Here is a 13,711-nt window from a genome sequence, read left to right on the forward strand (position 1 = left end):
TGCCCATGGAGTAGACGGCATGATGGTGGGACGGTGGCAGAGGTGGGGTGGAGGCAAAGGTCACTAAGAAACAAGAGGCCAAGGACCTGGGGGAGCCAAGGAACTGGGGAGACAGGAGTGCTAAAGGCCTCTAGGATGAAGTCCTGGGTACGAGTGGAGAGGAAGGCTAGCAACCAGAGTCCAAAGTCACCAATGAATGACAGAGAATGACCAAGCGACCAGTAAATGTCAGGAACAGGGAGGGGTTTGCACATCATCGGGCCTGACACACGAACTACCAAGGGGAGAGAAATGGCTTCGAAGTCACAACACAGAACGAGAATCTCTACCCCACCCAAAGCACATGGAACATGAGACAGAAGAGAAGAGCATCTACTTGAAAGGGCTACAGGAAAATGAGTATTGTCTGGAACGAGCCCGATTCCAATTATGGAGAGGATGAGAGCAGCGTTTTGAAAGAAACTGAGAACACAGTATATAAGTGTACTGTGTGGGTGTGGTCCCAGAGGGCAGCATGGAAGGGTTCCAGAACAAGAGTTTCCAATGGAGAAGCTCTGAAATTTGTGCTATTCAAGGCTGTCTACTGTTATCCTGACAAAAATCCTGAAACAATTTTGGGCTTTGTTTTTGGTCACTGATTTTTACGCATCATGGGTAATGTATTCAAAACAGTGTTAAAATGAAATTCACATACAAGCACTTACCTCTATTTCTGTAACTTTTTCAGAAGGATTGTCAATTAAGAAACGTGCTAAGGTCCCAGGAGTAGTTCTGTACGTCAGAATGATTGAGTTTTTAGGGTCCTCGCACCACTGAATGAAGAGATCTCTTGAAAATCCACACTCCAGGTCGGGCTGGCTGGCGAGCACCACTTTAGGGCTGGGGACCCGAGCCAAGTCAGAAAGCCCGTGACACAGAGAGAGATGGCGAAACTGAAACGGATTATTTCTTTTGTCTTCAAAACACCTCATCAACTTGTCGCTCATCCACTCTACCTACCACGGGAGGAGAGACGGCAACAGTGAGCAACGGCTCTGGGATGACTTTGGTGCATTCAACAGTCAAGGAGTTCAAGGTCCACCTCAAGTCCTGCCCGGCTCCCCACCGGCTGCTCAAATTTAAGCTTTTTAGACAATTATTTTCTGCTTCCGTTCCCCATTAGATCCTGCGGCCCCAGTGTGCATCCCTAAACATCCAATTTTGCGTCACATTTCACTTATGAATTACTTTAAATCTATTGAGAAGGTTATGTGGAAGTTCTAAACGAGTATCTTAACCCGGACATCGCTATTTCAAGGATAAAGAGCTTCAAGTTTATAGAATATGAGGGTGGTTCAATTTTTGTCCCCATAATACAGCTTGTGATGCTCAGCATTAGAGGAGTGGCAACTTGCTCAACCTGTGAAATGGGGAGAACCCAGAACCAACTGCACAGAGTCTAGAACTGGATGAAATCACACAAGTAAAGCAGGAAGAGCAGGAAGGGGTTAATTTTTAGCTTTTACTATTGTCGCCATCATCAACCTCTCCGACAGAAAAACAAAATCTACACTGTTCTCCACAGGCCCAGTCTCCACAGCGAGCGTCATCACAACTGACAGTGCAAAGCAGCAAACCTGGGACTTGGAAAACTCCACCACGTTGTAGCTGACGTTATTGAGGAGTGCCAGCGAGTAGACGCCCAGGCCCGCGTCTTTGGTTCTCCAGATCTGGTCAAGGAGCTGGGCGAGCTCCAGCACTCTGCCCGCAGTGTCCACTGCGATCAGCACGTTGCCGTCGCCGCGCAGTGTTTCCAGGACGTTTGCTAGAAAACGAGAGAGTGAAGTCCTTATACAACACAGCACTTGGCCACCAAATTAAAGATAACTTTATCTCAAATGTTTTTACCATAAAAACTATAATTTATAAATAGACCATCACTAGGCCAGGTACAAAATAAAAGAATTTCATTCAGGCCACTGCAAATACTTTCTATTCTATGAATATATCCTTCTTGGAATGAAAAACAATGCCTTTGTCTCTCAGTTTTTTTCACTGAAAAATTATAAATCTCTGGTTTCTAAACCCAAACACCCACAGTACACACAAAGATATTTTTACAGCACACTGGGAAAACTGAATGTGTAGGTCAAGTGCAACCACCCTGGGGTTTCCGGGTCACTCCAGTACTGCCTGTCCACCACAATGAATGCTGTTGTTACAAACAATTTCCCAATTCATACACACACGTGTTCTTCATATTAACACATACATGTTTTGTATCATATGTATGTCTGCAAAATAAACGATATTCTCTCTTCAAACAAAAGTATTTTTACAGATTTAAATAGATTCACTTGCTCTAGTTAGAAGTCTGCTTGAAAATATTTAGTAAAAACAAACTCTAGCAAAAACAAGAATTGCAAACCTTAAAGTTAGTGTAACATAGTATACATGTTCTTCTTTTGAAAGGAGATAGACAAAAGCAGTGGCTTCAAACATGTTTAAAAGTGGAATCGAACCTTCCCTGTTGAAATCCCACGGAGCTTATAAAAAGGGACTACAAAGCGAAGCAACTGGAGACAAAGCAGAAGCCACCAGGGATGGCCCACAGGCCATCAACTAGAGCCGAGACAACTGGATTAGCACGTAAAACGCCCGCCACCAAAATCAGCCAACTGTCTGCACCTTCACTTACCTCCTTCATTCGTCCTTCTTTTAGAGTGTGTTTTCCTAATGAATTTATACGAGTACGAGACCTTCCCATTCGAGACCTTCCCATTCGGCATTCCCCCGACCTACACCAGTGAATGGCAGGGCGAGCTAGCTCTGTGCCGAAGAGCAGGGAGAAGCCGATCTTTATACCTATCCCATGAAATTCAAACCAGCAGAAGTTTCTTTCTGTACAAAATATCAATATGGTGAAGCAGTACTTTTCCAAAAAATACTAGTCAGCCAATTCCTTAGACAAGAGAAGCGTTAACCAGCGCAGAGAAAGCAGCAGTTCCACCACGCTCTATAAAAGACCCACGGAGTACATACTCAGCAGCTGCTCATCTCTCTGTTTCCTCCTGGGCTGCACATACGTAGCATTAAATGAGTCTGTGATAAGCAGGGACGGTCTGCTCAGCATTTCCAGGGAACATCCATTTAAGTGGCTATAGCAAATTTGAAGAAGAGAAATATTTTATATCACTTCAAATAAACAATAGTTTATCTCACCTAAAATTAAGCAACTTCTTTTATAAGGTTTTTTCCTCTTCTAACTACAAAAGTATATATACATGCTCACTGGTAAGAATATCTGGTAAATTCAGAAAAAGGAAAACCAAGACCTTCCAGAGTACCATCATTCAGATGTAACTGACATAATATGCTCTGATTACAAAATGAAGTATTTAAAATTAAACTCTTGTACACCCTTTTAAAGGGAGTCTGACTTTACATATGATTATATTAGATGGTAATTATTACTGACTCTGACAAAAAAATTCACAAAGTTCCTTTAACTAACAGGTCAAGAACATATAAAGTACAGTTTGATATACAAAAATTAATCTCCTTTGCAAATCTCCAGGGAAAAATCTGTTTTACAGAGTAGATACTAACATGTACATTTCAAATATATCTTTTATCTCTTTCATCTCTTACAATGCAATTAATTGCATCTCCTACAATGCAATTCATTCATTCATTCTGAAAATATTCACTAGTTGGTACTTTTAAGTTGCTTTAGATTTCTGGTTAAAAAAACACTTTGTTTCTAATTTTCCCTCCAATGCACAAAATAATACCAATTGCATTTCTATCAGCTGTTTTCTAGATGTACCCACATCTCCCTCTTGTGGTTGAAGTCAACCGCATACACAATTTCTTCTTCGCCATCTTTGACTATTTTCCATATTGTTCCACCTATCATGTGACCAGCGGGCAGAGGTGTGATGGACAGGCCGTGTCCTTTACCTGTATCAGCAAGACAATGGTGATGCTCAGATTCCTCTTAATCCCTAAAGGCTATTTACATGTAAACTACTTTTTCATACATAATGCAAACAACGATACAAAACTCAAAAGTAAAAAGGCGCAGAGTGAAATGCAAGTCCCATCTGCTGCCCTAACTACTCCATTCCCTCATGGAGGCCAATGCTGTTGTCCCTTTATTAAGCGTTCTTGCAGACATTTTGTGCCTATGGACGAAAGGCTAGAGACTGGGCTCACAATCTTATTAGTATATTAATTACTATGAACTAATACATTGGAAGAGTTACGCTATACACACAATTATCAGGTGTTCCCATTTCTGCTAACCTCTAACTGACCATTCCAATCTCATTACCGTGAAGAATCATCCTATAAAAAAATTCAGGGCACGCACAACTGCTGAGCCCGTTACTTCCCGGCCAGACCTTCCCATCGCACTGCTGTACGGTTTTCTCAACGCTAGGGTTCACACCCGAGAGTCTCTACTACATTCTCTGTGGATGACACAGATGCACTTAATATGTGACTTCCTGACCTAATGAAAGAGTGAACTTTTTGGTGCCCAATTCTAGAATTCAGTTATTTATCCTCCTTGCCGCTGTCAGACTTTGTTTCCTTCAGTCACAACATTCAGTCACCTGAGCAACTTCATGCCCCCGCCCCCGACCTACCCGGGAGCTCCAGGAAGGCGGGTCTGGACACGGCACCTCTGTGCCTTGTACAGAGCAGACAACAGATGTCTCTCCTGAGTTAAAAGTGAAAAGACCTGAGTTGTCCACATTTTGTTAGCATTTCATCTGGAATATTTTTCCATCTAGATGACCTGGGGGAGGTTCAGAGTTCTTATTAAAAAATGCTAATTTTGCCCTGGCTGGTGTAGCTCAGTGAATTGAGTGTGGGCCTGTGGACCAAAGGTTTGATTCCCAGTCAGGGCACATGCCTGGGTTGCGGGCCAGGTCCCCAGTGGGGGCCATGTGAGAGGCATCCACACATTGATGTTTCTCTCCCTCTTTCTCCTTCCCTTCCCCTCTCTCTAAAAATAAAGAAACAAAACATTTTTTTAAATGCTAATTTTCTATTCCTTGGACCATAATGCCTACAATTTTTATTACAAATTTCCCCTGTACTTTTCAGCATGTTAAACCCCATTAATCCAATTATTTATTACTAGAAATACTTTTTACCTTTCAAGTTCACAATCTGAGAGAACTTCAACTGCTGGATTTTATCAAAGGCTGCGTCCACGTCGTCCAGCGTGAAGAGCGTGAAGTCTTCTGTGTTGTGTCGAGACTGAAAGAGTAACACAAACAAAGGTTAGAAATGATCAGGGCAGAAGGGCTAAGCATTTTTTTAACTGCTGAAGTTACCTGGTAAAGATCATACATGAACATCTGCCCCATTTTGTAAACGGGGATGGTTGCGTAGATGGCGCAGTTCAGGCCCAGCTTGCCGACGGCGTACGGGAGCGCCCCGAGGTGCAGCGGGTCGGGGTGGGACAGCAGCACCGCATCAATCTGGTGCACGTGCCTGGGGGACACAGAGAACAGCCTCGGCAAAAGTGTTTTTTAAGGGTGAAGGCGGGATAGTCAAAATTCTTTCACCAGTTCTGATTCCTCTAAGTGTTCTGACCTGAAGACTATGCTGGAGTCAAAGAACTGAAAGTATGATGCCCACAAATTTCAATTACTACTACCTCCGTCAAAATTATTGTACAAGTCACTCATAAGTATACAGTGTCTAGACACATTTAAAAAAGAAAAGTCAAAGACACAGTAGACACCACTGTAAGCTGATTTCAAATGGCTATCTCATATACTATTAATCTAAGTTCAAGAACTCAGATTGGAGTTTCAGAAATTAAGAAGATATGTAGCCCTGGCCAGTGTGGCTCCGTGGATTGAGTGCCGGCCTGTGAACCAAAGGGTTACCCATTCAATTCCTGGTCAGGAGAAGATGTTTAAATGGACATATATTTATTATGGATTTTGGCCCAGCTTTTTATCATGGTAACTGACAGGCATATTCATTATAGTAAAACTTCAATTAATCAATGAAGCATGTTCTCATTGACAAAAGAAAAAAATTTTGCTACAAGCTCTACATTTTTTAAATGTTTAAGTCCTCTTTCCTTCCATAATTAGTGCAATACTGCAGACATAACTGAATTTTTCTCTCATGGGTTAGCATCGCTCTGTATCTCGCGGTCATTATTCTGAGCACCGATTCTCAGAGTCCAGCATCAAAAGATGAAGAAATAAGTTAATGTGGTCCGACTGCAGAACTTTCACCTGGAAAGTGTTTCCGCTCTTAAAAACTTAACTTTGCTCTTTTCTAAAATTCGGTGCAATAACTTCTACTGAGATCCATTAGCTAAGTAACAATTAATTTAAGATTATTCTGAATACAAATAACACAGTTTGTAAGTTAATAAAACTTTACAAGTGAAATAGTCACTCTTTGGCCCTTGGGCATAAAGAAAACTAACTCTTTTACTACAAATTAAATTATAGAAAAAAAGAAACACTGTGCGATGTGAAAACAGCAATACAGTGCAGAAAAGAAGAGCTGGTTAACTAATCGTTTAGAAACACTACACGTAAAACTTACTTCCTCAGTGAATCGATAATGTCCAGAGAGAAGTGCTCGTCCCAGCCGCAGTCCAGCAAGAAGCGAAACTCATCGACTTGGAGAAGGTAGCAAAGAGCAGACTCCTCTTGAACCCCAGACAGGGTCGTTAATTTGATAATAGACGTCATTTTGGTCCAGTAACAACAGTCCAAAGGTTCTTCCAAAAGAAACAGAAATATAATTAAGTACAAAAGTACAGTTTGACATACATAGTGACAAACTAATTTCTAAGTGGGAAGAAATTCCATAACCATGGAAAGCAAACATTTTAAAGACCTATTTCCACCATTGCTGAATTTAAAAGGACAAACATATTACACACTCCTGTTTCTACGAGTCCCTCAGTGGCTTCCCAGTGTGATTTGTTGACATGTAGTGAACTTTGGAATCAGACAGACTCAGATTTAAATCTACTCCCATGTGGTTCTGGGCAAGCTAATTAACCCTTCTTCACCATGTATCCCAGTCTACAACACATGAATATTCATATATACATGCAAAGGATGTTAGAATGTTTGTTGGGATGCCTACTACATATACTCAAGAAGATATACCATGAACACTGCTACTGTAAAACTAGAATTGTGGGCTATTAAACAGATGTAAAAATATTCCTTAAGAAAACAGAGCTCGCCCTGGCTCATGTGACTCAGTGGATTGAATGCCAACCTGTGGACTGAAAGATTGTCGGTTCAATTCCCAGTCAGGGCACATGCCTAGGTTGCAGGCCACATCCCCAGCTGCGGCATGGGAAAAGCAACAATCAGTGTTTCTTCTGCATATTAACGTTTCTCTCCCTCTCTTTCTCCCTCCTTTCCCCTCTCTCTAAAAATAAATAAATAAGCCTTGGCTGGTGTAGCTCAGTGGATTGAGCACGGGCCTGCGAACCACACGATCGTGGTTCGATTCCCAGTCAGGGCACATGCCTGGGTTGCAGGCCAGTTCCCAGCAGGGGACCCACAAGAGGCAACCATACATTGATATTTCTCTCCCTCTCTCCTTCCCTTCCCCTCTAAAAATAAATAAATAAAATCTTAAAAAAAATAAAAATGTGTCTTTAAAAAATAATAAAAAATAGCCCTGGCTGGAGTAGCTCGGTGGATTGAGCGCGGGCCTGCGAACCACAAGATCGCAGTTCGATTCCCAGTCAGGGCACATGCCTGGGTTGCAGGCCAGTTCCCAGTTCCTGGCAGGGGATGTGCGAGAGGCAACCATACATTGATATTTCTCTCTCTCTCTCTCTCTCCTTCCCTTTCCCTCTGAGATAAATAAATAAAATCTTAAAAAAAAAAAAATAAATAAAAATAAAAATAAAAAATAAAAATAAATAAATAATTTTTAAAAAAGAAAAGAAAAGAAAACACAACTCTATAGAAACATCCAGATCTTAGTGCCTTCAAATAAATCAGCCTTTCCTGGCTACCCATGCAGGTGGGAGAGGTCACTGCATACCTGAAAACATGTCACCATCTATCTGCCCACGGTCATATTGACAACCCAGGATACACTGACCGCCCACCTGTCATAACAGGCTGTCAGGAGTTAATCCCACCACACCTGCCACCTGGGTCTCCTGGGCCAGAGCCAAAACTCAAGAGACCCCCTCGTTCACTATCACCGATGCGCATACGTCCTGGTGGGCCCCCGCCCCCTCCCTCCCAGCACACCTCTGGAACAACGATTATATTCGCCTGGTACTTGGACCTCTTCTTCGAAAGTTCTCTTCTCCTGCTTATCAGAGATCTGACTTGGTGCTCTCTACTGTCAACTCGTTGTTTCTCAATTCCCTCACTTGGTCCATCCCTTCTCCCCATCCTGACACTAGAACATGGACCCCACGAGAGGCACAGTCCCATGCCCCCACCACGCCCAACGTACGGGAGCAGTCAACAAATGCCTCCTGGGTGCGTGAAGCACAGCCAGTATCAAAGAGCCTCACGCCCTTACCGCACCATTAACAGTTCCATTTCCTCTTGCTTGGGAGATGTCTCCAGTGCCGGGCTAGGCTTGATCTATTTTCCTATCCTTCCTATAGTAGCACGTGACTTAATCACAGTGGATTTTCAATTAATAGTTGTTGAAACAAGTTAAAAATATACTGACTTAGCCTGTTCCTATTTGTAAGGTATGAGAAATACAAAGACACTTCTGCTTGAAGTGTCCTGCTTGATAAAGAATGTGCATAAATACAACTTTGGAAGGGAGCTAAGAGATTCTCCTGGCCAAAAGGCTTCTCGAACCCCAACAGTTCCTGCAGGGGCTCTGTATCTCGCAGGCCTTCGGTGGCTGCGATGCCGCGGGCCTGACACCACGTAGTAGGACCCGCACGCTGCATAGCGGAAGCCAATGGGGAACTACCGCTGCACTTCTTTCCTCTCCTTGTATCTATCATTCTACCTAAAAAGCCCCGCGATGAGACCGTGCTCAAAGATGAGACTCCCAGGTCGTTTCGGAGCAAAAGCAGAGAACAAGTACAAACAGCACTGTTGCTAATGAGGCAGCCAGACTGAGGCCGAAAGGACTTCCAGCAGCTGATGAGCACAAAGGCAAGTACCATGCTGCGTGGCACATGTACCTGGAGCATGGAGCCTAAGACGCGTGAACCAAGGTCAACTAGAAATTGTAAAGAAACGGAACATTCTGAACACTGCAGTACTTGGTGTCAGCAAATAACGCGCCGGAAAGGGGCAACTACTGGCGTTCTACTCTGGAAACAACAAACGCAGGAGAGACAGAGTGGCTTTAACCCGGAGGCAAGATGCAGCACAGGCAGTGAGGGCCTCCAATGCAGTTTCTGACCGAACAGCACCTGTCAGACTTCTAGGAACACCTGTTAACACGACCGTTATTCAAGTCTATGCTCCAACTACAGAGGCTGAAGATGAAATTGAAAGCTTTTAGGCAAGCAGCCAAGAGGAAACTCATCACACATCAAAACAAGACACATTAATAATTACAGGTGATTAAAACATAAAAGTAGGAAATAAGACAGAATCAAATGTTGTGGGAGTATTGGGACTAAAGGTCAGAAACCGAGTAGGAGACTGGTTCGCGGATTTCTGTGAAGCCACCAGCTGGTCCACCACAAACCCATGCTTCTAACAACCGATACTTGTATGCAGGGACATGGCCAAATGGCCAATATGGAAATCAATAGATGATGTAATTAAAGACAGGAGATGGAGACATTGTATTCTCTCTGCCAAAATAAGACCAGAAGCAGATTGTGGTTCTGACCACGAACTCTTAATATCAAACATTAGAGTAAAGCTGAAGAGCACAAAAGACTCAAAGCACCAAAATAAAATGTAATTAACACCCTGTGGATTAGAAGTCCACACAAAAAACTGTTTAATTTCATTGACTGAGAACCAGAAGACCTATGGACTAAAACTAGAAAATTAGAGAATGGGAAAAGACAGAGGAAGAAGTAAAAAGGAAAGAAAAATTGAGATAGATAACAGAAGAAACACTAAAAAATAGTTAGACAGGCAAGAGGCAAAATGAAAAGGCGACAGACAAAATCTAGTTAGAATTCTGAACAGTTTTTCAAAGACTACCGCAAAGATATAAAGAGAATTATAGGAGTTAATGGAAAAGCTAGAAGAGAAAAGCAAAAAAGGAAAAAGAAGAAATCTCTACCGAGAGAAACAAGAAATAAAAAGGAAATTTAAACCTAGATTAGGAGTGTGGAATGACCAACAAGGAAGCACAGTGTCTGACCAGGAGCAAAGGGAAGGTGGACACAGGACACTGAAAATCTACACAGAAGAGACGAAAGGACGACGGGTGCCCCGAAGAAGATTCCTCTGAGGAAGAGCATGTAATTCTAGAAGCTACAGTGAAAACTTCCCTGAAAGTACTGGAAGGAAATAAATCACCAGGGGTAGATGGGACACCAACAGATTTAACTCAACCCCAAAAGACCGAATCTGTTAAAATCCTAACAGGAACTTGTCAACAAATACGAAATGTTCAACATACACCCAAACCTTCCAGCAAGGAGATGCCAAGGAGAGCGATCGCTGTGGGACCACCGCGCTAATTTCCCACACAAGTAACACGACGCGCAACGTGAAACAATGGAGGTCTTCTGCCTCGCAGGGACCAGGCACGCTGGATGCTCCCGCTGGATTCGGAAAAGGAAGAGGCACTGGGATCTAACTGTAAGCATTCGTTAGATACACACAGAAGTGCCCAAAGACTTTCGGAAGGCTGGCCTACGTCTCACGGACACAGGAAAGACTCTGACTGTGTGCACCACGAAAAGCTAGGAGTCACTCTGGAAGCAATGGGTGTGCCTCGGCCCTGGCTGGGTAGCTCAGTTGCTTCGGGTGGCGTCTCAATACATCGAGGTTGCAGGCTTGATACCCTGTCAGGGCACGTGCAAGAACCAACCAATGAAGGCATGAATAGTGGAACAATAAATTGATGTTTCTCAAATCAATAAATTAAAATTTTTTTAAAAAGGGTTTTTTGATTGTCCACTTGATTGTCCTAAGGCATAACCTGTGTTACAGACAGGATGCCACAGTGAGAACAAAACATGGAGAAACAGAAAGGTTTCCTCTCAGCAAAGGTACTTAGCCAGGGTGCATTCTCTCTCCCCATTTGTTTAATCTATACACGAAACATGCCATGTGAAAAACTGGGCTAGACTCAGAAGGAGGGGTGAGTTTCCCTCCTGGTGGAAGAAATACCAATAACTTAAGATATGAAGATGACACCATCTTACCAGCAGAAAGCAGCCATGATTTGGAACTTCTGACAAAAGTGAGAAAAGAAAGCACCAAAGCAGGACTGTATCTGAACATCAAGAAGACAAATACCATGACTAAAGAAGAAATACAGAACTTGAACACAGACAATGAAGGCATTAAAATGGTTAAATGTTGTGCTTATCTCAGTTTAGTCATCAATTCAAATAGAGACTGCAGTTAAGAAATCAAGGAGGCTGAGACTTGGAAGAGCAGCAATGGACGAATTAAGAAAAATCACCAAGAGCAAAGGCATGTTGTTAGAGACCAAGGCTAAGATTACCCACAGACCTGGCATTCCTCACTACTGCGCACAGATGGGAAAGCTGGACAGCGAAGAGGGCTGATAGGAAACAAATGACTCATCTGAAACAACGGTGCTGGAACAGAACTCGACCAAAACCCTGAATGGCCAGAAGATGAACACGTAGGTCCTAGAACAAATTAAGCCTGAAACATCACGAGAGGCAAAAAATGACAAAACTAAAGCTGTTCTACTTCGCACTCATTGTGAGAAGGTGAGGCTCTTTGGAAATGGCAATAATGTTGGAAAAAACAGAAAGCCGCAGGAAAAGAAGAAGACCAAATAAGAGGTGGACTGACTCCACAAAGGAAGCCACGGGCAGGTCTACTGGAGTGAGCAGGGCTGCCGAGGTCAGGACTGGTGCACATCACTCACCCACGGAGTTGCCAGGGGTGGGAGCCAATGAAACAGCACAGAACATACACACCACAATTGTATTTAATGGCCTAAGAGAAACTCTGTTCTTCTCAACCCTATCTTACCTTCCGCTTTATTTACATCATGAAGTGAAAACACCAACTACCTTGCAGATAGAATGGAATGAATTCATGATAAAATATTCTTGCAGACAGACCCGGATTTCAACACATAAAAAGTATTTTTATTACAACTGCTCAGAATATAATAAAGCTATTTATTAGACATTCATTACTTACTGATATCTCAGCCGTGTACACGATGAAACACGATGACTTCAAAGGAAGAGTTCTTTACAAACCTAAAAAATAAAGAAACAAGAGCCTCATGAGTCCTGGCCAGGTAGCTCAATTGGTTAGATTATTGTCCCCATACACTATGGTTGCAGGTTGACCTCCCAGTCAGGGCACATGCAAGGATCCACCGATGAATATATAAATAAGTAGAACAATAAAGCAAACGTTTCTCTCTCCCTCTTCCTCTCTCTCTCTCAAATCAATAAATAAAAAATTTTTAAAAAGATAAAGAGTCTCATGAATGTGGCATAATGATTTACTTCAGTTTTAATTATGTTGTTTAATTTCTATGTCTTTACCACTGTGAGTAGCAAAAGATAGTATACTACATGATATCTTTTAAAGAAACTTGTCATGATTTTAGAAAGCTTACACTTACATAAAATAAACAGGAGTAAGATAAAAAGATATTATAATAAAAGACAAAAGTAATAATACACCAAAGTAATAATCAGGGGTTGAAATATGCAGTTTACCAACTTCCCGCCAAGATGGAGACATAAACAGACATACTTTGCTTCCTTGCACAACCAAAAGAAGGACAACAATTTAAAAACAAAAAACAACCACAACTGCCAGAAAATCCAACTGTATGGAAGTCCGACAACCAAGGAGTTAAAGAAGAAACATTCATCCAGACCCACAGGAGGGGAAGAGAGGACCCATGAGGCAAGGCAGTGGGCTGGAGGACCAGGGTGGGCAAGGCCAAGGATGGTAGGCGAGGAGGGGCGTCCCCACATTCACATGCAAATAAACCAGGAGGAAGAACTGGGGAGTGAGACCACAATATCGAAGGTTCCAGAGCAGGGAAATAAAGCCTCAAAACCTCTGGCTGTAAAAATCTGTGGGGGTTGCAGCAGCAGCAGGAGAAACTCCCAGCCTCAGAGGAGTTTGTTGGAGACACCCACAGGGTCCTAGAACATACACAAACCCACCCTCCTGGGAATCAGCACCAGAAGGGCCCAACTTGCTTGTGGGCAGCAGGAGAAGTGACTGAAAAGTAACAGAAAGCTGAGCAAGTGACACTGTTTCCTCTTGGACTCCTCCCCCACAGACAGCTCCACAAAGCCAGGTGGTTGTCCCAACCTGGCGAATACCTAAGGCTCTGCCCCTTACAACATAACAAATGGACTGAGACAATGTCATTTGGGTCCAATGAAAGAACAGAAAAAAACTCCGGAAAAAGCCCTGGCTGGTGTGGCTCAGTGGACTGAGTGCAGGCAGGACTGTGAACCAAAGTGTTGCCCGTTGATTCCTAGTCAGGACACATCCCTCGGTGGCAGGTCAGGTCCCCAGCAGGTTGCCCCCTCTAGAGGCAACCACACACTGATGTTTCCCTCTCTCCCTCC

The 13,711-nt window shown here is 43.0% G+C and overlaps 1 protein-coding gene across 3 annotated transcripts in view; it reads right to left on the minus strand.

Annotated features, from left to right (window-relative positions):
- The window catches only part of CPSF2 (cleavage and polyadenylation specific factor 2), a 31,176-nt gene that overhangs the window by 14,591 nt on the left and 2,874 nt on the right, over positions 1-13,711 (minus strand). For all 3 annotated transcript variants that reach the window (XM_037031152.1, XM_037031153.1, XM_037031154.1), the window contains exons 3-10: positions 12,306-12,367; positions 6,568-6,745; positions 5,328-5,487; positions 5,145-5,250; positions 3,813-3,942; positions 3,022-3,137; positions 1,617-1,804; positions 705-995 (exon numbers count right to left, since the gene is read on the minus strand). In XM_037031152.1, coding sequence (XP_036887047.1) covers positions 705-995; positions 1,617-1,804; positions 3,022-3,137; positions 3,813-3,942; positions 5,145-5,250; positions 5,328-5,487; positions 6,568-6,716 — 1,140 coding nt within the window. In that variant the 5' untranslated portion in view covers positions 6,717-6,745; positions 12,306-12,367. The remainder of the gene's footprint in view (positions 1-704; positions 996-1,616; positions 1,805-3,021; positions 3,138-3,812; positions 3,943-5,144; positions 5,251-5,327; positions 5,488-6,567; positions 6,746-12,305; positions 12,368-13,711) is intronic.

Source organism: Sturnira hondurensis, unplaced genomic scaffold (assembly GCF_014824575.4).
Source record: "Sturnira hondurensis isolate 20B ecotype Veracruz unplaced genomic scaffold, ASM1482457v3 Scaffold0021143, whole genome shotgun sequence".
In the NCBI taxonomy this organism is placed as follows: Eukaryota; Metazoa; Chordata; class Mammalia; order Chiroptera; family Phyllostomidae; genus Sturnira; species Sturnira hondurensis.